This window comes from Gastrolobium bilobum, unplaced genomic scaffold (genome assembly GCF_033153095.1).
Source record: "Gastrolobium bilobum isolate Gb01-03AN ecotype WA unplaced genomic scaffold, APGP_CSIRO_Gbil_v1 utg11607, whole genome shotgun sequence".
Classification (NCBI taxonomy): domain Eukaryota; kingdom Viridiplantae; phylum Streptophyta; class Magnoliopsida; order Fabales; family Fabaceae; genus Gastrolobium; species Gastrolobium bilobum.
The window spans coordinates 475,558-497,260 of NW_026898683.1; the positions used below are offsets into that span (position 1 = coordinate 475,558).

The 21,703-nt window shown below is 35.3% G+C and overlaps 1 protein-coding gene across 1 annotated transcript; it reads left to right on the forward strand.

Annotated features, from left to right (window-relative positions):
- Nucleotides 1-657: 657 nt before the first annotated feature.
- Nucleotides 658-7,356, forward strand: LOC133318262 (transcription factor TGA9-like). The gene is given in 11 exon segments (XM_061520255.1): nucleotides 658-767; nucleotides 908-996; nucleotides 1,412-1,488; nucleotides 1,698-1,904; nucleotides 2,799-2,843; nucleotides 2,966-3,025; nucleotides 3,140-3,217; nucleotides 3,312-3,335; nucleotides 4,227-4,529; nucleotides 5,740-5,961; nucleotides 7,210-7,356. Coding segments are annotated over 11 exon segments (1,362 nt in total).
- The last annotated feature ends 14,347 nt before the right edge of the window (nucleotides 7,357-21,703 follow it).

A 21,703-nucleotide genomic window follows, 5' to 3' on the forward strand; every position in this document is an offset into this window, starting at 1 on the left:
AAAAGACCCCACCTGTCCAATTTTATTATTTTATTATTTTGTTTTTATTCAATTTAATAGTTTTATTTCAGCCACCTTTGAAGCCCCACAAGAGCAAATAGAAGCCTAAGACAAGTTAGCTGGGACAAGATCTTTGGTACCACAGAATGAGTTTCTCAATCTGAAATATTTTCAACTAGGGACAGTGATAAAGCAGCCCCAACAGACTAATCAATCAGCTTTCTTCATAGAGAAGGAGAAAAGAAAGAGATAGAGACACCCCATGAAGGATAAAAAGTTGCAAAGAGGATCATATCTGAGAAAAAGACCGCACCCTCTCTCCTTTGTGGCTGGCTACTCACAAAACTTTGATTAGATATTACTTTGACAAGAAAAGCTTTGATCTTTTGCTGCTCTATCACCACCTCCATATAGGATTCTATTTATCCTTAGAATTTCAAAAAAACAAAAACAAAAGTTATAGGTAAGGTTAACACATATGACACATCATATATATATACATATACATAAGTTTTTGTTTATATTCTTCAGCTCTGGTAATTCATATCAGAGCATGATCCTTTTTTTGTTCATGTGAATTGAATTCTACCAAATGCGAAATCTTTCAGTTATTTTGGCTTTTGGGAAGATGAGAATGGTCTAAAAAAAAAGACTTGCATGGCGAGTCACAGAATAGGAGAACTTGGTTTGTCTGAGTCAGGGCCTTCAAGTCACCATGTCCCTTATGGTGTGCTTCACGGGATTAATTCTCCTGCATCAAGCTTAATGTAATCTTCAATAATTTCTCTTTCAGTGCTTTGAATACTTTTAAAACTCTAGACATAACTAAACTCTTAAGAAGGAGTTGTTAAATGATGTTTTCTTCAATTCATTTTACAAATAATTAATGATTGGTTTTGTTTCTTAGCAATCAAGGATCTGCTTTTGATTTTGGAGAGCTGGAAGAAGCAATTGTTCTGCAAGGAATTAAGAGTAGAAATGATGAAGCCAAAGCATGTATGTTTTTCCTTTCTATCGCTTATCCTTTTTTTTTTTTTCTGACGTTAGATAAGCATAACCAACTCTTTCTAAAAGCAGAGAGAAAAAAGGTGGTGGTGTGGGGTGAAGGACAAGAGGTTTGAATATGTCTAAAAGAATGCGCAGTGAGGAGGGGGGTTTACCATTTCTGATACCATAATGATTCTAAGACAATAGACTTGGATGGCGTGGGGTTACAATCTTAGAAACCTGACTTCCTTTGCATGATTTACTGACTCCATAACTGCTGAAAAGGAGGATTAGGTTCCTTTGCCTTTTGATATATAGATATAATTGAAAAATCCTCTCAAGTTTTTTTTATTTTGGTGGTAATAATCTTCTAGTCTTTTTGGTTTGGTGATCCTCTGAGATTTTGCTTTTGTGATTCTTGCAGCTTTATTCACAGGCAGACCTGCAGCTACACTGGAAATGTTCCCTTCATGGCCAATGAGATTCCAGCAAACCCCAAGAGTACTAGTCTCTTTCTTCTCCATCTTTGACCATCTATTTAAAGATGCTTGTGTTTACAAGTTCATCAAATCTTCATAGTTTTTTTTTTTTTTTTCTCCTCAGTTTTAAAACCTTTGAATAGTCTTTGATAACATATGAGGTGATATTTTAGTTGAAATAATCTTGGTTTATTTGAGTCAAAAAAAATTTGTGTGGCTTTCCAAATACAGGGAAGTTCAAAGTCAGGAGGGGAAAGCAATGATTCAGCTCTTTCAAGCAAAACTGAACCACCCTTTGAACCAGAATCTCCGATAAGTAAAAAGGCATCTTCTTCAGATAATCAGGCTTTTGATCAGCAGCATCTTCAGATGGCAAGTGATGCTCCAAGAACAGGTTCTTCACAGAATCAATCAGCAGCCAAATCACCACAGGAAAAGGTTCTTTTTTTATTTAGTATTAGTCCTTAGGAAAAGGCTATTAAACACTGTTTTTCACAGTTAATCTCTCACTTCTCTCTTTCCATATCCCCAAAACTCAGGGAAAGTTGGTCTCTTTAATGCAATCATTATTGTTTTGATCTGTCTCTCCCCCCTCTCTCTCTCTCTCTCTCTCTCTCTCTCTCTGCATATCTTCACAAAAAAATGGCACAGATCCCAACAGCTATCAGAAAATCAAAAGAACACAGAGTTTTCCTTATTCCTGAACGATTTTCTGATGGGTGTCTGACATGAAATATGATGGAGAGAGAGATATAGAGGGATGTGTTCAAAGTACGAACAAAAAAACAAAGTGAGAATCTTTTCAGTACTTATCAACATTTCTTATTGAAGTGAAGTGACTCACGCACTTCACTCAATTTAGAGAAAGCTAGTGTTTTTCTCCCAAGTCAAATTTGGAGTTCGAAATCTAAACCACAAACACCACCCAAAAAAAAATGGGAGATAATGATGCTTTTTGTTACCCATATCACATTGATGATTGCATGCCTCTAGATAAATGGTCCAAGGGGCTTCAACATTCAGAAATGCTTCCCAGAAATTCCGTGAGCACTCTAATCATTTTTGATTAATGTTCATTTTGCTTTTGCCAAAGATCAAAACTAGGATGAAGTTTAATAATGTTTTAACAATTTTCTTTCTTTTACTTCCCTGATTTCTTTGGCTACCAAAAAGCTTCTACAATGGGTACATTTTTTCTGTTTGTATTCCCAAATTCTACTCTGAGTTGAGCAAATATGAACATTTGTGTTTATCCCTCTATTTTCTTCCCTTTCACTTCTGAAATCATAATTTTCTTTTAATTAAATTTTTTTCGGTCCTTTTCTGTTGCAGATAAAGGGAATTGGTTCCACATCAGAAAAACCACTTGATGCAAAGGTTTTTGAACGTGACTACATAGATATATAAAAATTTCCCAAAGTCTTTTCTCTATCTCCTTTTTTTTTTTTTATTATATGGTTTTACATAGGAGCTAAGGTAAGATTTTTTATTGGCCTCAGACATTGAGACGTTTAGCTCAAAACAGAGAGGCTGCAAGGAAAAGCCGTCTCAGAAAAAAGGTGTGTCCTATATGTTAATGTACACATTCACTTAGTTGTTGAGAAATTGCATAATGTGAAAACTAAAAAAGAACTATAAAATGTACTTTATTTTTCTTGTGTTCTATGTAACAGGCTTATGTGCAGCAGCTAGAGTCAAGTAGATTAAAGCTTACCCAGCTTGAACATGACCTTCAAAGAACACGCTCTCAGGTTCTCAAGTCATATATTATAATTAATTTTATATTCTGTTTTTATTTTATTTTTTAACTTGTAGTGATTATTATTTGACCTTTTAATTTACTAGGGAATGTTTATGGATTGTGGAGATGTTGGAGGCAATATAAGCTCAGGTGAGTTTAGCTGTTCCTTTTTTCATTTTTTTGTTGTTGATTTTTGAAATGTAATTTCATTTTCTAATGCGTAATTTTCTGGCCCAAATTGAATGACCATGGAACAGGAAAATCTATGGATAAATACCTGAAATATTTTGTTGCTAACTTGTTTATTTATATACTTTAGAGCTAGGGAAGTGATGAAACAATGAGATGAGACTCATAATGATATTTGCCCTTATTTACTCATAATTTACTTTTTTTTTTTTTTCATGAAATGTGAATTTTTAGAATACCAAATAAAAGTCAAAATTTGATTTTTAGAGTCCATTTCAAAATTTAGATAAGTCTCTGAATTTGACCAAAATCTGTGGCCAAATAATTCGTATTTGAATAATAAATAGAAAAGGCCAATGTTTGAATTAGATCATGCTAATATATTATGGGTTTAAAAGTACGACCTTTTCTACACACACATATATATAAAGGCAACTTTATATGCTTTGGCTTTTCAGAGAATTATTCCTTTATGATACTGCTCCTTTTCACTTTGCCTAAAATAATACGGTTTTATGGTTAAAAAAATTTAATAATTAATAATTAGTATGTACAGAAAATGCACTTTCTTATGAAAAGGAAATGCATTACATATTATGATTAAAATCCATTTATTTATTCCCAAGGAATGAAAATGATGCTGGGTCTGTTTCATACTTTCGTTCCTGGCCACATTGCACGGTCCACCATAGTAGTAAAAATATCTTAGCAATATTATTATATAAAATATGAAAACATGCCCCGAAAGCATACAAATGTAAACCGATACCATATATATTATAATTTATTATAACCAATCATCATAATTAATCAATTAAATTAATAATGAGTAATAACAAATTAACAATGATCTTGTTATAGGAGCTGCAATTTTTGACATGGAATATGCAAGATGGTTAGAAGATGACCACCGGCTCATGGCGGAGCTCAGGAACGGGTTGCATGTGCCCTTATCAGATAGTGATATGAGAGCAATCGTGGATGGATATCTATCCCATTATGATGAAGTTTTCAGGCTCAAGGGTGTGGCTGCTAAATCAGATGTTTTCCACCTCATCAATGGCATATGGACTTCCCAAGCTGAACGCTGCTTCCTCTGGATTGGTGGTTTTAGACCCTCTGAACTCATCATGGTGTGCACCCTTTTTATTTTCCTCCCTTAGCCTATGAAACACTATATATGAATATAAAATAATAATAATATATAGTAGTACTACTAGAAAAAAAACCTGTATAGCAACGGAATTGCTATGGAAATTTTGTCGCTAATTTCATCATCGCTACTACTTTCCGTCACAAATTTCCTCACAAAATCGTTTACGAGGGAATTTGCGACGGAAAATAGTAGCGAGCAATGTTATTAAAATCGGCCCGGTCAATTACTCGGTCGATGTACTAGGTCACTGGTTGAACCGCATCTCTCGATGATTATATATAATTCTATAATTTATATTAAAAAATTATAAATATATTCAAATAGTTGAAATAAATAATATAAATTCTAAATATTTTAATATAAAAAATAATAAATTATACACTATTGTCCAATAAATAATCAAACAAACACATAATGATTGTTATATTGATGTTTCAGGTTCAGTAAATGACATCTCTAACTATCAAATCAAAATTCTCTGCATAATGTATAATTGAGATAATATTAAGATTGTAGGTACATAACTTATATAAGTCAATAAGTAACAGATCACTCAAATATGTCAATCATGATTTTTTTTTTGAAAAACTTTTTTTTAAAAAAACTCGGGTCGGGTCACCAGTTAACCGGTCGGGTCACCGGTTAACCGGCCGGGTCACCGGTTTTTCACCAAAACTGGCCTGGTCGTACCTGGTCTGATACTTGACTGATCTAATGTGATAACCGAACCCGTCAGATGACCGGTTCACCGGGTTCCGGGTTGACCCGATCGGTCCGGTTCGGTTTTCACAACAATGGTAGCGAGGATGAAATTAACGACGAAATTTTCATAGCAATTCCGTCGCTATACAGGTTTTTTCTAATAGTAGATACTAATATCATTGTGCTTCAAAGGTGAATAATGCATCAGGTCTGTTTATTTATGCTAAGAAATTTCATAATATTTAATTATTTATTAATAAAATTCGTGATCACTTGATCACAGCTGATACCATATAAATAATTAATTTAACACAAAATCTTAAGTTATTAAGTGAGACTATATTAATGATTTTATATTATATATCAATGTAATCAAAATAATTAGTTGAATAAAAAAATATCTTTAAAAAGTACAATTTTATTATTAGCATTAAAGTTAACAGTTTCAACTATATATATGTAATGTTAATTATTATTTTGGTTAGATGTTGATCCAACAGTTGGAGCCACTAGCGGAGCAACAGATAATGGGCATGTATGGCCTGAGGCATTCCTCACAGCAAGCAGAAGAGGCTCTGTCTCAAGGCCTTGAGCAGCTGCAACAGTCTCTAGTGGACACTATAGCCGGAGGCCCCGTCGTTGACGGTGTTCAACAGATGGTTGTTGCCATGGGCAAGCTTGCCAATCTTGAAGGATTTGTTCGCCAGGTAGGCACATACAATTTAATTCATTGTTCACATTACATGTTATATAGTTTATGGAATGATTTTAATTTCTAAACCTAATACTTTTTTTTTTTGTACAACATTTGGTGGGGTGGTTGACGTAATGACATGTGTTTGTTGCAATTTCTGTTTGACTATATAATGATGAATTCATAAGTTTATGTCAAAATTAGATTTGAATACATACATGACTTGTGTCTCTAAAATTTTAGGTTTCAATTGCTAATTGGTTAATAAACTCCACATTTGAAAAGGGAAACCACATCATTAATTAGAAATAGGGGAATGGTTTATTTTTCTTCTTTTTGACTTTTGGACTTTTCCCCCCCTAGGATTATTTTGCATTTTAATATGCTTACAACCCTTTATACATGAATAATACAAATTAATCCCAAAACATAAAACTTAGCTAACCATGATTAGTAATAGTCCAGTATATTTCTTCTGCTTATTAATTGGTTGCATGCATATTTTGTGCCGCATATTTGTGCTGTTATTTTAGCTAACATTTTCTATACCTGATCTTGATTGAACTTGAGAATATTAACTTCTTTTCTTTATTAGCTAGTCAGTGGTTGGTTTTAGAAAGTGATGGGTTGATGTTGGATCATGAACCATGTGTAAAATCATCGTCGTCATTATGTTAAAAGACAATTTCCGAAATGATTTCTAATTAATTAAGTTCTAAGGTTATAGAAGAAAAGACAATATATTACTTTATTCAATGATATAAAAACAAATTAACACAGAGACACACATATTTGGAACAGTGACCATTTTGTTATGTTTGGACAAAAAAATTATCAGACTGCCATGTCAACAGTAAATTTTGCCAAACTGCCACGCGGCATAATTCGTTACACAGTGTAGCGAATTATGCATGCAAGTAATTCGCTACACAGTGTAGCGAAATATGCCACGTCAGAACCAAAAAGTGTGATGTGTCAAAATTGTTGAAGGTAACGAATTTCAACAATTCTGACACATGACACTTTTTGGTTCTGTGCATTCTGACGTGACATATTTCGCTACACTGTGTAGCGAATTACTTGCATACATAATTCGCTACACTGTGTAGCGAATTATGCCGCGTGGCAGTTTAAAATTTTTTACTGCTCGCGAGACATTCTGATAATTTTTTTGATAAAGCGTGGCATTTTAGTCACTATCCTCACATATTCCTTCTTCTTATTAATTACTTCTTTAATCATTCATGTTTCTGAATTGAAGGCTGATAACTTGAGACAACAGACTCTTCACCAATTATGTCGATTACTGACAGTTCGTCAAGCAGCACGGTGTTTTATTGTGATTGGAGAGTACTATGGTCGTCTTCGAGCCCTTAGTTCTCTTTGGGCATCAAGACCACGAGAGTAAGTTAGATCAAAACTGATATAATATATTAATTTGTTACAATTTATATATTCATAATAATAATTAGGGTGCTGATTAATTAATTAGAAGGCAGTCTTAAAGATAAAAAAAAAATTGAAATAATTAGTACTTTTAATTTCATTGACTTATGCTACTCACACACCATTTTAATTTATACCATTGTTTTACACCGTTGTAAAAGTAGAAAAATTGCGATCTTCTACTATTTTCGTTTTAATTTCCATTAGCGTTAGTACCACTTTTACTGGTTAAAATTAAAGGAACTTAATAGGAGTATCTTTATTGCTTTCACCATTTTCTTTTTTATATGTATATATGTAACTTCTAAGTATGCTCTATAAACAGGACTTTGATCGGCGATGATAACTCGTGGCAAACAACCACGGACATGCAAATGGTCCACCAACCTTCTCAGAATCATTTCTCGAGCTTCCGAGATATGTAATTAAAACTCATTAGCCTGAAAGTTGCTACTACAAGTGGATTTCCTTGGGCTTCTTTAGAATGAATGTCAGTGTCATGATCTAGAAGAAAATATTTATTTTTCTTTTCAATCTTCTGCTCGTTTTTTTTATCTTTTATGTTTTATTGTAAATGTATGTCGAGGAGGAAGCTTCTACTTTAGCTAAAGAGAAATAGAAAAAACAGTTCATGCAAAAGGTATATGTGAGATGTAGATAAAGTAACCAAAAAATTTGATGCTATCTCCTACCTAGTAAGTTGCTTCTTTTACTTTCACCTTTATATATATATATATATATATATATATATATATATATATATATATATAAAACTTTTGACTGTCGTGTAAAACTTTTTAATAGTTGATTTTCGTCAATTTAATAGTTATGATTTATTGAGTTATATTAATTAATTATTAATTCCAACTAAATTATAATTGTTATTAGATGAACGAAAATCAACGATTGAGATGGGGAATAAGACATTTTAATTTTACACTGAAATCAAAAGATCCATCCTCAAATACAGGGAGAGGTTATATTTATAATTTATTTTCTCTTATAACCTCTTACAATTACTTTTATAGTTCGATCAAAACCAAATCAATGGTTCTTATTTAATGGCATTTTGTAACTATATTAATTTGATTTTGATCCAACAATCCTAAAAGTAATTGTACGGAAAAAAAGGTTGTAAACCTCCTTTGTGTGTGTGTGTGGGTGGGGAAGGGGGGGCAGGATCAGTTGACATGTCAAACTTTAAAATTTGACACCAAATTCTAACTATTGATTTTTGTCAATCAACGATTATCATTTATTGAAAATTAAACTTATTAATTAATTATTAATTCTCAATAAATGATAACCGCTGATTTTCGACAATCAAATTTTAAATTTTAACATCAGTGTCAAAAGATCTTATCTCATATATATATATATATATATATATATATATATATATGTATATAGGGCTTATCGTTTCTCAAGCTGCTTGAGACAATGTTATCTCTGGCTACTAAATTATAACTGTACAAAGATGGATCAATGGTGATAAAGGAAGAGAGAGAAAAAGGGAATCATAACCATTCAAAGGTCAATCAATTAATATAAGGAAATAAATAAATAAAATGACGTAATTTTGGGTGGCTGAAGATAAACTTATCGCAAGCAACTTGAGAATTTTTCCCCATATATATATATATCACCGATATCTTAATTAATGGCTTTACAAATACACAAAAGGGTGGCATAAATTGGGGGAATAGAGAGAGAAAAGAGGGAGGTTGTTGCATTCCATTTATACGAAGTGGATGTGGTTGCAAGTGGAGATGAATGGAAAAAATAGGATATGAATTAAAACATTGTCTTCTTGAGGTAATTACTGCGCAATCTGGGGTGCTATGTATATTAAAAGAAGAGGCCTTTTTTTCTCGTAAGACAAGGATCTTCTTTTCTCGTAATGTCAGTCATACCAGAGCTACAACATTGAGCAATCAGATGGGTTTTTCTATGACTACAGATCTTGGTAGATATCTTGGTATCCCTCTTTAGCATCATAGGGTTAGGAGGGCAACTTTCTCCTATATCCTATATCGTCTTCACTATCGTTTAAACTCTTGGTGTCTTAATTCCTTATCTCTTGCAAGTAGAGTTACTCTTTCAAAAGCGGTTCGCCAAGCCATCCCCACTTACCCAATGCAGGTTTGTGTTTTGCCCCGTAGTGTGTGTGATGATATTGAAAAACAAATTCGGGCTTTTGTTTGGGGTTCCTCAAGCTTAAACAGAAGACCCCATCTAGTTGCTTGGAGTCAAGTTTGCCGAAATAGACAAAAGGAGGTCTGGGGATTCGATCAGTTAGAGACATGAATACTGCTTTTATCATGAAGTTGGGTCACAATCTTCTAACCAATCCAGGAGCTTTATGGGTTAAAATCCTTAGGAGTAATACAATATGGGCACATAATTACTCCCGGAAATCAAGGTTCCAAAGAATAGTTCAGCTCTATGGCGTGGTATTGCTCGTTGTTAGCCCCTTGTCTTGAAGCATAGTCGCATAGCATTGGGAAATGGTGAAAGAACGTTATTTTGGTTAGATCCTTGGATTGCAGGTAGTGGTTGCCTTGTTGAGCAGGCTTCGGGCCAAATTCCAAACGGGGCCATCAACCTTCAGGTTGCAGATTATATTGATGAATCTGGCCAATGGATTTGGGAAAGCTTCCAGCATTTGTTACCGGGGCACATTTCCAGGCGTATCATGAATACAATTCCTCCCCTTATGATAGAAGGTCAAGATAGAGTCATTTGGGGCGAATCATCTGATGGGCTATTTTTCGTTCGATCGGCTTATAAGGCTATTACTTATAATGATCAAACAAATGATCTTGATTCCTTGGAATCACATTTGGAATTGGGAGGGACCAGAAAGAATTCGTACTTTTCTTTGGATAGTAATGGGGAACAAGCTTATGACAAATGCAAGAAGATTTCAATGTACAATATCAACCACCGAGCTTTGCTCTAGATGCCACCTTACTAGAGAAACAATTTTGCATGCCATTAGGGATTGTAAAATCTCCAAAGAGGTTTGGAAGAACTTTGTTGACCGCAACCTGTTGAAGGATTTTATGGACTTGGACCTCCATGATTGGATTTTGCAGAATATTGAGGGGCCTAAACGTTGGAGTGTTTATCCTTACTGGCAACTCTTTTTTGGCATTATAACTTGGTTCTTATGGCGAGATAGAAACAATTTTATTTTTAATGATTCAAGGAGCACCTCAGTTGGCATTTCACGAGCTGCTAAAGCTTATTTGGATAATTTACTGCTTGCCAAGGAAATGCTGTCGATGGTGTGAATAGAGCAGCATATTAAATCAGAGCAGCTCATAGTATGGTCTTTTCCTCCTCTGAATTGGATTAAGGTAAACGTTGATGGTGCTAGTTCCTCTGATGGATCTCACTCCGGTTGTGGCGGTGTTCTTGGAGATAGCTCCGGCAACTGGATTATTGGTTTTTGTAAAAATCTGGGTAGTGGGACAGCTTTGAATGCTGAGTTATGGGCCTCCTTGGTGGGTCTAGATATGTAGCTTGGAACAAAGGATATAGACATGTGTGGTTGGAAGGTGATTCTCAGCTTGCACAACAACTTATTCTAAAAGGTTGTAGCTCTTCCCACCCATCTTCTGGGTTGATTTTGCGAATTAAGGGTTTGTTGGCTAGAGATTGGAATGTTCATATTTCCCATAACCATCGTGAGGGGAATGGTGTGGCAGATTGGTTGGCTGCTTATGCAAGTAATTTTTCTTGGAATGTCCAGCTTCTGGAGAACCCTCCATCTGGTTGCATGGATCGTTTGCATAATGATTTTATTGGCACCCATTGGCCTAGGCTTTGTGCTTAGGATTTTTTTAGTTTTTGTGTTTGTCTTTTTATTTCATTATGTATTAAAAAAAGGCCTTTTTCTTTTCATTTATATGATAGTGGCTGCAAATAAGATTAATTAATGCAATAAAAGGAAAAAGTCGAGGGAATTGCTGTTGTGCCTTAATTTGAAAATAAAAATTGTCCGTTTTTGTTTGTGTGTGTTGAATATGGAGGCGGTGGAAAGTCATTCGAATTTACACAAGTGCATTTTTGTCTCATTCTATGAATTGCATCTAACAGACAAACCAATGAGTTCCATCTTAATACGAGATATAAGAATTAATCAATTAATGACCGCTTCCCTATCTTCGTATGTAGCTTTTAAATGCAAGTATTAAATTGTAAAAAAATAGTTGAAGAGTTTTGTATTCGTATTTGAGGAGAATGGTGCAATGCATATACTCCCCCGGAAAGTTTATGCCAAAATAACTCAATGGTGCAAATTAATTAAATGCCAGCTTGTCAATTTACAGCACACAAGAGTAATAAGTTGTGTTAGAGAGTCGCGTTTAAATTATATGTATGTATGGCAGGATCAGCTTACATAATATAAATATAAGAAGTCTTATACTTACTTTTTGTTATTGATTTATCTTATTTTAATGACTCACATAATTAATAAATTAGATATAGATTATATATAAAAGAGATCAACGATAAGAAGTCATGTACTTATTTTTTTTCCAATAAAAAGTACATTAGCCTTGCGAATTAGGATTAATTGGATTGGTTCAATGCTTCATATAGATACTTTAGAAGAGCTTAACTAAATTTATTATGTGTCCCCAATAATTAAGCTATGAATTTTCCATAACATCTCTATTAATTTTAGTTAAAATAATTCATTTAAAGTGTGAGAGACACAAGTCACTGGGGTTAACTTAATGGTAAATACAGAAACGTATGAAATGTAAATGAATATTGGAAACTGTTGTGTGATTAATGAGGGCTTGAAGCCAATAAATACATGATACTGTTACAAACAGATGGGCAGAAATAATAACAAACATAACCAACGATATGATTGTGTTTAACAAATGGACCTACAGACTAGGAAACAAATTGTTGTTACAAACTGAAGGCTAAGATCAAGGGTGATCTTATCCTAACATCCCCCCTCAAGTTGGAGCATGTAATGACGAAATGCCCAACTTGCTGCAAAGAAAATGAAATTGCTTCATGCCAAGAGCTTTTGTAAAAATGTCTGCAAGTTGCTGATCTGATCGAACATATGAAGTGGAGATTGTTCTTCGTAACACATGATCACGCACGAAATGACAGTCAAGTTCAATGTGTTTGGTGCGCTCATGGAACACAAGATTAGCAGCTATGTGCATGGCTGATTGGTTATCACAATGCTACTGCATTGGCATGGAATGTTGAACATCAAGAGAGGCTAGGAATGATTTGAGCAATAGTAACTCAGCAGTAGCTGCTGCCATGGCACAGTATTCAGCTTCAGCAGAGGAATGGGAGACCGTAGGCTGTTTCTTCGTCTTTCATGAGATTGGAGAAGATCCCAACAAAATGAAATAACCAGCAACCGAACATCGGGTTAAGGGACAACTAGCCCAATCTGAATCTGAATAAGCTCGAAGAATAAAATCATTGGTAGATGAAAGCAATAGGCCTTGTCCAGGATTAGATTTTATGTACCTTAAGATTCGTAGGACAGCCAGATACTGAGCTTCAGTTGGAGTTTGCATGAATTGAGAGAGAATATGAACTGAATAACTCAACTCTGGTCTAGTGATAGTTAAATAAACCAGTCGTCCGATGAGCCTGCGATATCGAGCTGGATCCGTGAAAGGAGGGCTTGCTGCTGTCGCGAGTTTATGGTTTGTTTCAAGTGGAAACTCACATGGTTTGCATGCTGAAAGACCCGCATCTTCTAAGATGTCAAGAGCATATTTACGTTGGCTGAGAAATAAACCAGATGAACCATGAGCTATTTCGATACCAAGAAAATATTTTAGAACACCCAAGTCCTTGATGTGAAAGCATGAGTTGAGAAATTTTTTTACAGCAGTGCAAGTATCTTCATCATCTCCGGTTAGGATAATATCATCTACATAGATGAGTAACACAACAAAGTGGCCATTTTTGTGTAGAGTGAACAAAGTATAATCAGCTTTGGACTGAATAAATCCATAGGACTCAATGGATGTTCATAGCTTTGAGAACCGATTCTGAGGAGACTGTCGTAGGCCATAGAGAGATTTCTTTAGACGACAGACAATATTAGGACTGTGGTGATTGAAACCCGCGGTAATACGCATGTACACCTCTTCGGCAAGATCGTCGTGTAAAAAGGCGTTTGTAACATCTAATTGATACATTTTCCAGTGTTTTCCAACCGCGACGGCAAGTAGTGTCCGGACACTAACCATTTTCGCTACCGGAGCATATGTGTCAAAATAATCCTCTACAGCAACTTGGTTGTTACCAGCAATGACTAGTCTAGCTTTGAATCTCTCCACAGTTCCATCAGAATGGTACTTGATACGATATACCCTCTTACAAGGTGTAACACGCTTTCCTGGTGGCAGAGAAGTGAGTTCCCAAGTGTGATTTTGCTCTAGTGCATCAATTTCTTTGCGCATTGCTTGATGCCATCTTTCATCTAGCATAGATTCTTTGAAAGTTTTGGGCTCAACACCAGTAGATATAGCAGCAAGAAATTTTTGATGCTTTTGTGAAAAATTAGAGCAAGAAACAAAATTAGCTATGGGATAAGGAATACCTGAGGATTGACTGGAAGAGGTATTTGAAGTTGCTGGTTTATGTGCAATAACCTTTGAGCATGTGAATTCCTGGAGGTACTGTGGAGGACGACGCACACGATGACTACGGCGGAGATTGTCGGTTGAAGCAGCAAATGAGATGAGAGACTGCTCATGCTGTTCAATATCAGGTTTATAAGGTTGTGCACCCGAAGCATCAACATTTGCTGGAGTAGGAAGATGTTTACTGGCGCCATCATCATCATGTTGCTGTTCAACATTTACTGGAGGCAAAAAAATATTTTCACTTACAGTAGGAATATGATCAAGGGCTGGAGAAGAGTTTCCAGTTGTCTCCTCATCAAGAACTGGTGATAGCAGTTGAGGTACGGAAGGAGTAGTGGAGATTTCTGTTTGTTGTGCAAAGGGAAAAATGGATTCCTCAAATATGACATCTTTAGAAACAAAAACAGTCTTCGTGTCAAGGTTATAAAGCCTCCATCCTTTTTTACCAAACGGATAGCCAAGAAACAAACAGCGTACGGATCTGGCTGCGAACTTGTCTGCGGGTTTAGGCCTTGGATGAGTATGACAGAGACATCCAAAGATGCGAATATGGTCGTAGCTTGGCGCACGTTTGAAGAGACGCTCATAGAGTTTGACCTTGTAGAAGAGGTGTGGGAGTTCTATTGATTACATGAACAACAGTTAAAATACATTCCCCCCAAAATTCAATTGGTAGATGAGCTTGAAATCGTAATGCCCTTGCCACATTTAAAATGTGTCTATGCTTGCGTTCAACACGACCGTTTTGTTGTGGTGTATCAACACAAGAAGTTTGATGTATAATGCCCATGTCGGAGTACACTTTACGGAGATTGGTAGCACAAAATTCGGATCTGTTGTCTGTGCGCACTATTTTAATGGATGCATTAAACCGAGTTCGCACCATTAAGATGAACTGAGTAAAAAATTTTAAAGTTTCTAATTTTGTGGACATTAAGTAGACCCATACATTTCTGCTAAAATCATCTACTATGGTGAGAAAATATCGTGCTCCTGTTAATGAAGAAGTATGATATGGACCCCAGATGTCACAATGAATAATATCACAGCAAGCAGCCGTTTTATTAATGCTAATAGGGTATACAGTGCGAGTTTGTTGTGCTTGAAGACAAATATCGCATACTGAAGAAGAAAGATCCCTATTTTTATTCACTGCAACAAATGGAAGAAACTTCAAATTCTGAAAGGAAGGATGACCCAAGCGACGATGCCAAATCTCTGCATTTTGTTGGGTGTGGGCAGCATATGCAGTGGAGAAGGATACGTCAGAGTCATGCACATAAACACCAATCTACCCAGTCCAATCGTGATCCTCGTTGTGTGGTCCTGCATTTCACAACTAGTGTGATTAAAAGAAATACTACAATGTGTATCATTGATTAATTGAGCAACAGAAATCAAATTGCACTGTAGTTTGGGAACATATAACACATTCTGAAGGACAATATTAGGTGTTAATTGAATGGTGCCACGTTGAGATAAGAAAACTTGATCACCATCAGGTAAGCCTATGGAAGTAGGCTGAATAGATTCGATATGTGAAAGTAAATGAAGATTCCCAGTCATATGTTGAGAGGCACCACTATCCACGAGCCATGGGTAAGATTGGATGTGCTTACCAGAAAGGGAAGTAGTATTGGCAGAAGATGCAGGAGACGAATTTGAGGAAGATGCTACCAGATTGACAATTTGCTGGAAGATCTCAGGAGTGAACGCAGGAGCGTTATTTGGATTGGACAAAACAGGAGCAGCAGCTGCGGTTTGTTGTGCAGGAGCTCCAATGATGTTGTATCGGTTATCATTTGTCCTGCCACGTCCTCGTCCACGACCCTTAGGAGGTCTGCCATGGAGTTTATAACATTTAGAGACATCATGGTATAACTTACCACAATGGCTGCAACAGACAGGTTCAGGAGTAGAAGAAAGGGGTTGTTCACGAGCAGCATAGCTTAGGGCATCATTACGCACCTCATGATTCTGGGCTATAGTAACTTGAGTCTCCTCCTGAACCAATGTGGAATACGCCTTGTTAAGGGTGGGGAGAGTAGGTTGGTTCAGCAATTGAGACCTGATATTACCGAAAGTGGCATTATCATGTCCTAAAAGAAATTGATAAACACGATCATCAGCCATTTCTTTGGTAATATGCTTAGTAACAGGACAGTCAGCACCATGAGGGCAATCAGGAAGTGCCCTTGCAGCGTCCAGCTCGTCCCAAGCACCACGAAGCTTGGTGTAGTAGGTACTGATCGAAATGCCTTGCTGCCGTAGCTGAAATAGATTGGATTTCAGCTGATAAATCTTTGGAGCGTTTTGGATAGAGTAACGTTCACAAAGATCATCCCAAAGAGCTTTGGCTGTGGAGAAATAATGGATGTATGGCTTGAGAGAGGAGTCAATAGTGTTGTGAATCCGACTATTGATCATGGAGTTGCAAAGGGTCCAATCATGAATTTCATCAGTTGCTGTCTGCGCAGGTTTGGTGATGGAACCGTCGATGAATCCCACTTTGTTTTTGGCCAAGAGAGCATTTTTGAAAGACTTGGACTAGACATCGTAGTTGGCTTCGCCCTTGAGGACGACATTAGTGAGAAATAAGCCAGGGCTATCAGAAATAGGAAGGTAAAATGGAGATCTTGGATCAGAGGGTTTGAGGTTTGAGGTAATGGGTGGGTTTGAAGTTTCTTGATTTGCATTGGAAGTGTCTTCCGCGGCAGATGGGTGGCGGCCATTTAGAGGTTTGGTTGGATCGTCGCTGTTTAATCCGATACCATATAGAAACGTATGAAATGTAAATGAATATTGGAAAACTGTTGTGTGATTAATGAGGGCTTGAAGCCAATAAATACATGATACTGTTACAAACAGATGAGCAGCAATAATAACAAACAAAACTAACGATATGATTGTGTTTAACAAATGGACCTACAGACTGGGAAACAAATTGTTGTTACAAACTAAAGGCTAAGATCAAGGGTGATCTTATCCTAACAGTAAGAGATGTAAGTAGTTATGTAATAGGTTATGTATTCAATTCTTCGATGTTTAAAAAAAAAAAAAAAGTGTGAGAGACACAATTTATTCAGGGGGTTTGAGAAACATTAATTTAGCGCTCACATATGCATGGCGTAATACATCTTGTATCTACAATATTCTCTAATTGTAGGCATAGCCTGTCTCGTGTGTGTGTGTATATGCACTATGCAAAAATGATCAATTGCTGGAAAGTAAATACTCTCTATTTCTGCATGTTTCCATGCGTTGTAGGACTACACATTACACAAATCAATGGAGATGCATGTTATTATATACTTGTGAATGGTACGGTATAGCTAGGCGCGCATGCAGATGCGACGTTCAACATATAATTATATATGTGCATTGACCTGAAACTCATGGAGAACTCGTCAAATAACCAATTCAATCATAAACTATCAGCTACGTGCAGGTTCAAGAAACGAGAATGATTTCTTTATATCATTGACAATTCAGTTCATTATGATTTAACTTAATGATAATTTTTTAATATTTATATTGCAACTACTTATCAAAACCCTTTAGAGAGTGCATTGTCACGGCTAAGATTCTATTGTTTATTAACCACGTCACATTGAATTAGCAGGTAGCCTCATATTCATTCATTAAGAATTCTCAACAACCTCCAATTGGGTGTAGTAATGGAAATTGTATGAGACATGCTGTACAAAATGATTGGCTAATCTATTTCTTTGCTTGCATTGCTGGATCCATCACAATAACTTATTTGTTTACATGGTATTAGACTATTATTAGTTGGGCTTTTTTTTAGGCTTTCTCTAATCGCTATTACTTTTGGATCCATTATGAGCTATTGGAATTAAACTATTAGGAGATAGCGGCATGGGTCGTTATCGGCGTGCTTCATAAATAAACCCTCCAATCTTGATATTGCAGTGAACAAACTTGACTTTTAAAAACGTTATTATTATAGTTTTTTACTTTAATTACAATAAATGTTTGTAATATTTTTAAAATCAACCATATCATATGATTCATAAATAACATAAGTCTCTACATTATTTATGAGTCAAAATTATTTAATGCAGAAAAATACTGGTTTTATTATTACTTTAGTGCATGATATTTAGAATGAGGACGTACTGCATTAAAGTAATTAACTGACAGTATGAAATAATAAAACGAAAGCCCTTTCCATAGTAATATTTAAAAGATTTTTGAGTCTAGAATAAATCTTTAGTTGCCTTGTTTTCTGTGATTAAAATCGGTTTTTTCTTTTCTTTTTTGGAAACAATAAAATCGGTTTTCTGATTGTTACTGTGAGAGCTAAAAATGAAAATAGAATTAAATGATCCCTTTGACTGCTATCCACATGGATAGGAAGATGAACTTAGCTTAGCCGTGTAGCCAACTCTGGGTGATCAGTTTGATTGACCATAGTTTTGTCACATACTATAAACTTCTAACTTTATTTATTTATTTTCATTAAGGATATTGATATAAACTTTGGGTCCATTTTTTCTCATGTTCCAGAAATTTAAAATTCTCCTACAAATTATGTGTTAGGAACTCAGTTCTCTAAACTCGGCACAGAAGCATGTCACAAGTCAAACGATGAGCTCGAAACTCGGCAATCAAAGGTGGGCCTATAACACCAGGTGATCGGTCAGCGCATCATAAATAGATAAGAAAAAGGAGAGAGACAGAGAGATGAACACATCATATTCTCAACATGGAAAAAAAAATTCCAATGTGAAAAAGAAAAAACTTAATTATGAGACACTAATTCAGAATCAAACTTTTACTATGAAAATAATGGTACAAGATGTCAAACTTAACCAATAATGGTGGTACACTCAAATCTCACGATATTCTCTCAATCTTCTCTAAGGAAGTCTTACACTCAAGCTTCTCCCAAAGATGCACTCAAAATTATCTAACCCTAGCCTCTCATATAACACAAGCTTATATAGGAGAGGACGGAAGATTCTAGAATATCAAAAGTGAGAATTAGAATTTCTTGTCTCCACAAAAATAACATTCGGCCTTGTGCAACATTGAAAGAGGAAAAATCCAACACTATGTACAGTGGCGGAGCCAGCGACAAGTTTTAGGTAGTGCCAAAAAATTTGACATATTAAATTATCAAAATATTTATCATAATTTATCAGAAATTTTTTTACTATAAATTATAAAACACTTATATAAATTATTTAATAAATAATGTCACATAAAATTGAAAATTCAAACAAACAATAGCCAATGATTATATATCAAAGCAAATAAATAAAAAACCACTAACCTTTCTGGTAACCTTTGCTAATATACTTCAGATTCAAAATCAGTCTCAAAGTTTCAAGACCAAATTCACTTCATGCTAGGAAGAGGCTAGCTGGAGCAAGACAAAATATTTAGAACTCTATTTTTCTTCTATTTTTGCTTTTTGTTTAATACTGATTGAGTGGACTGATGTTGATGGAACAGGCTAGCTGGAGCAAGGCTCAATGAGTCAATGGTACCTTCTCATAATCTTTTTCTTTTTTTATTATTACTTTTGTAAATAGAAAAATAAAATTATATATATATATATATAAAAAGACAAGAAGCAACTTACGGAGTAAAATTTTTTTACACCAGTACACACTAAAGTGGTGTTTTATTTTTTGCAGGTGCCAATGTATCAATGTTGTATGGTTATCTGCATAAGGCACCAAAAAAAATCAACTACTAAATACAACTTCCGGAAAAAGAGCTGGTGCCAAGGCACCAGCTGGCAACAAAGTAGCTCCGCCGTTGACTATGTACTCCGGGTAAAATGTAATTATAATATAAGGAAAAAAACTTTTAATATTATAACTATGTATTTCTCGAAATATATAATTTGCTAGGGGGTGCTCATAGTGGCAATGGTAGAGACCAAAGCACTAGTGAAAATTCTCATGGTGTGCACAAAGGGTGGGTGTGTGAGAATGGCTAGGATTGCTCTCCATAGTAGCAACGCATGAAGCTGAATGGAGGAGAAGAGGTCTCTTGTCCTCAATGTGAGAGTGGTATTTAGAGTAAGAGCTCCAGCCAACCTAGCATTTTCATGCTAGGCATGCTGAACCCCTGCCAGTGTGCAGGGACAGCAATGTGCATGGGAAAGAGGGGGCATCCTATGATACCTTTTAGAAGTGGGCCTTTTAGATTGGACCCAGTAGTGAGCCTATGCATGTGGACTATCCAGAATCCCATAAACTTTTATGGCATTCATTAGTGAAATATAGATTATTTATAGAGGTGGCAAAACGGGCTACCCGCCATGCCCCGCCTTTGAAGATGGGTTAGAAAACTCAATTTGTCCCGCTCTGTTTGGATGAATGCGACAGGCTGCCGCCAAGCTCATGATTGTTTACACTAAAAAATATTAAAAAATTCAACCAGACAAAACTTCATAAACGGCAGGTCTTTGTATGTTTTCTGGGCTAGGCTCTCGATTTATATCAAAAATAAAATAAAAAAATTCACTCTATTTGGCGGGCGAGGCACGTCTTGCTACCTCAGTTTACCTAGCTTAGCTAACCATATGCAGAAGCAGATTCGACACGAGAGCCAATAAAAAAGGATCAAATTCTAAGACAACAGTAGTGATACACTGATACCCATTTTTCATTAACGTTGTCAAATAAAAAGTTGATAACTAGTTAAAAACAGTTTTGTTCTATATATAAGCATATTATTCTGTTAAGACGAGCTTCCCGGAGCGAGAAAAATATTTTCCAAGTTCACTTTTAAAATTAATTTACAAGAATTTTATGCCTTGAATGAATATTTCAAATTTCAAAGTTATTTTAAAAATTAAATTAAAAATTATTAAAAATATTCAAAATTATAAAAATATATGGAAATAAATTTATAAAGGAATATGTATAATTAATTAAAAATACTCTTAATTTAAAATTAAAAAAAGAATTTAAAAATAACATGTCTCAGTTTTTTAAAGGGGAGCAGACTAAACAATTAAACAACTGTAGCGGGCCAGAGTGGGATAAACTTACGGTCGGCCCAAGAGAAATACAAACAAGCCCAGACATTTATTGGATTACAAACTGACCTAAAGGAGGGTCAGGGCAATAGTGTGTGAGTAATGGGCCAGCGAGCCTCATATTTTAGTCTTAATCATCCACTTAGGAAAATTACAAGAATTATATGGAACCTTAATTTGTGATAGGACCTTTATCTGAAGCATTTCCCAGAGAAACACCTCTTATTCACATAATTATTTTTAAAAATACTCAATTTTCATAACCCTTGAAATATTTCTAAACTAGGAATAAATCTTTGGTACTACTGTTGCATCAAAAATTCAGTACATTTCATCAATAGAAATATTACATGTCAGTTAAAGTTTTTTTTTTTCTACCAAATTTAAATTTTTTCTCTCCTATGATGAGTAATGCTCCTATTGGTGGGATGCATTGAATCTTGGTGCAAGAGTAGCACCAAAGATTTATTCCTAAACTAGGTAAATGCAGCAGAATAATAGCACCATATATATGTCTTATTTTTCAATCATCCATTCTTCCAAATGAACAAGAAGAGTGGATAGGGAGAACATTTGAATAGAAGGTTGAGGTTTATATTAGAGAGTAGAGTACACACATTATTTTCTTCACATGT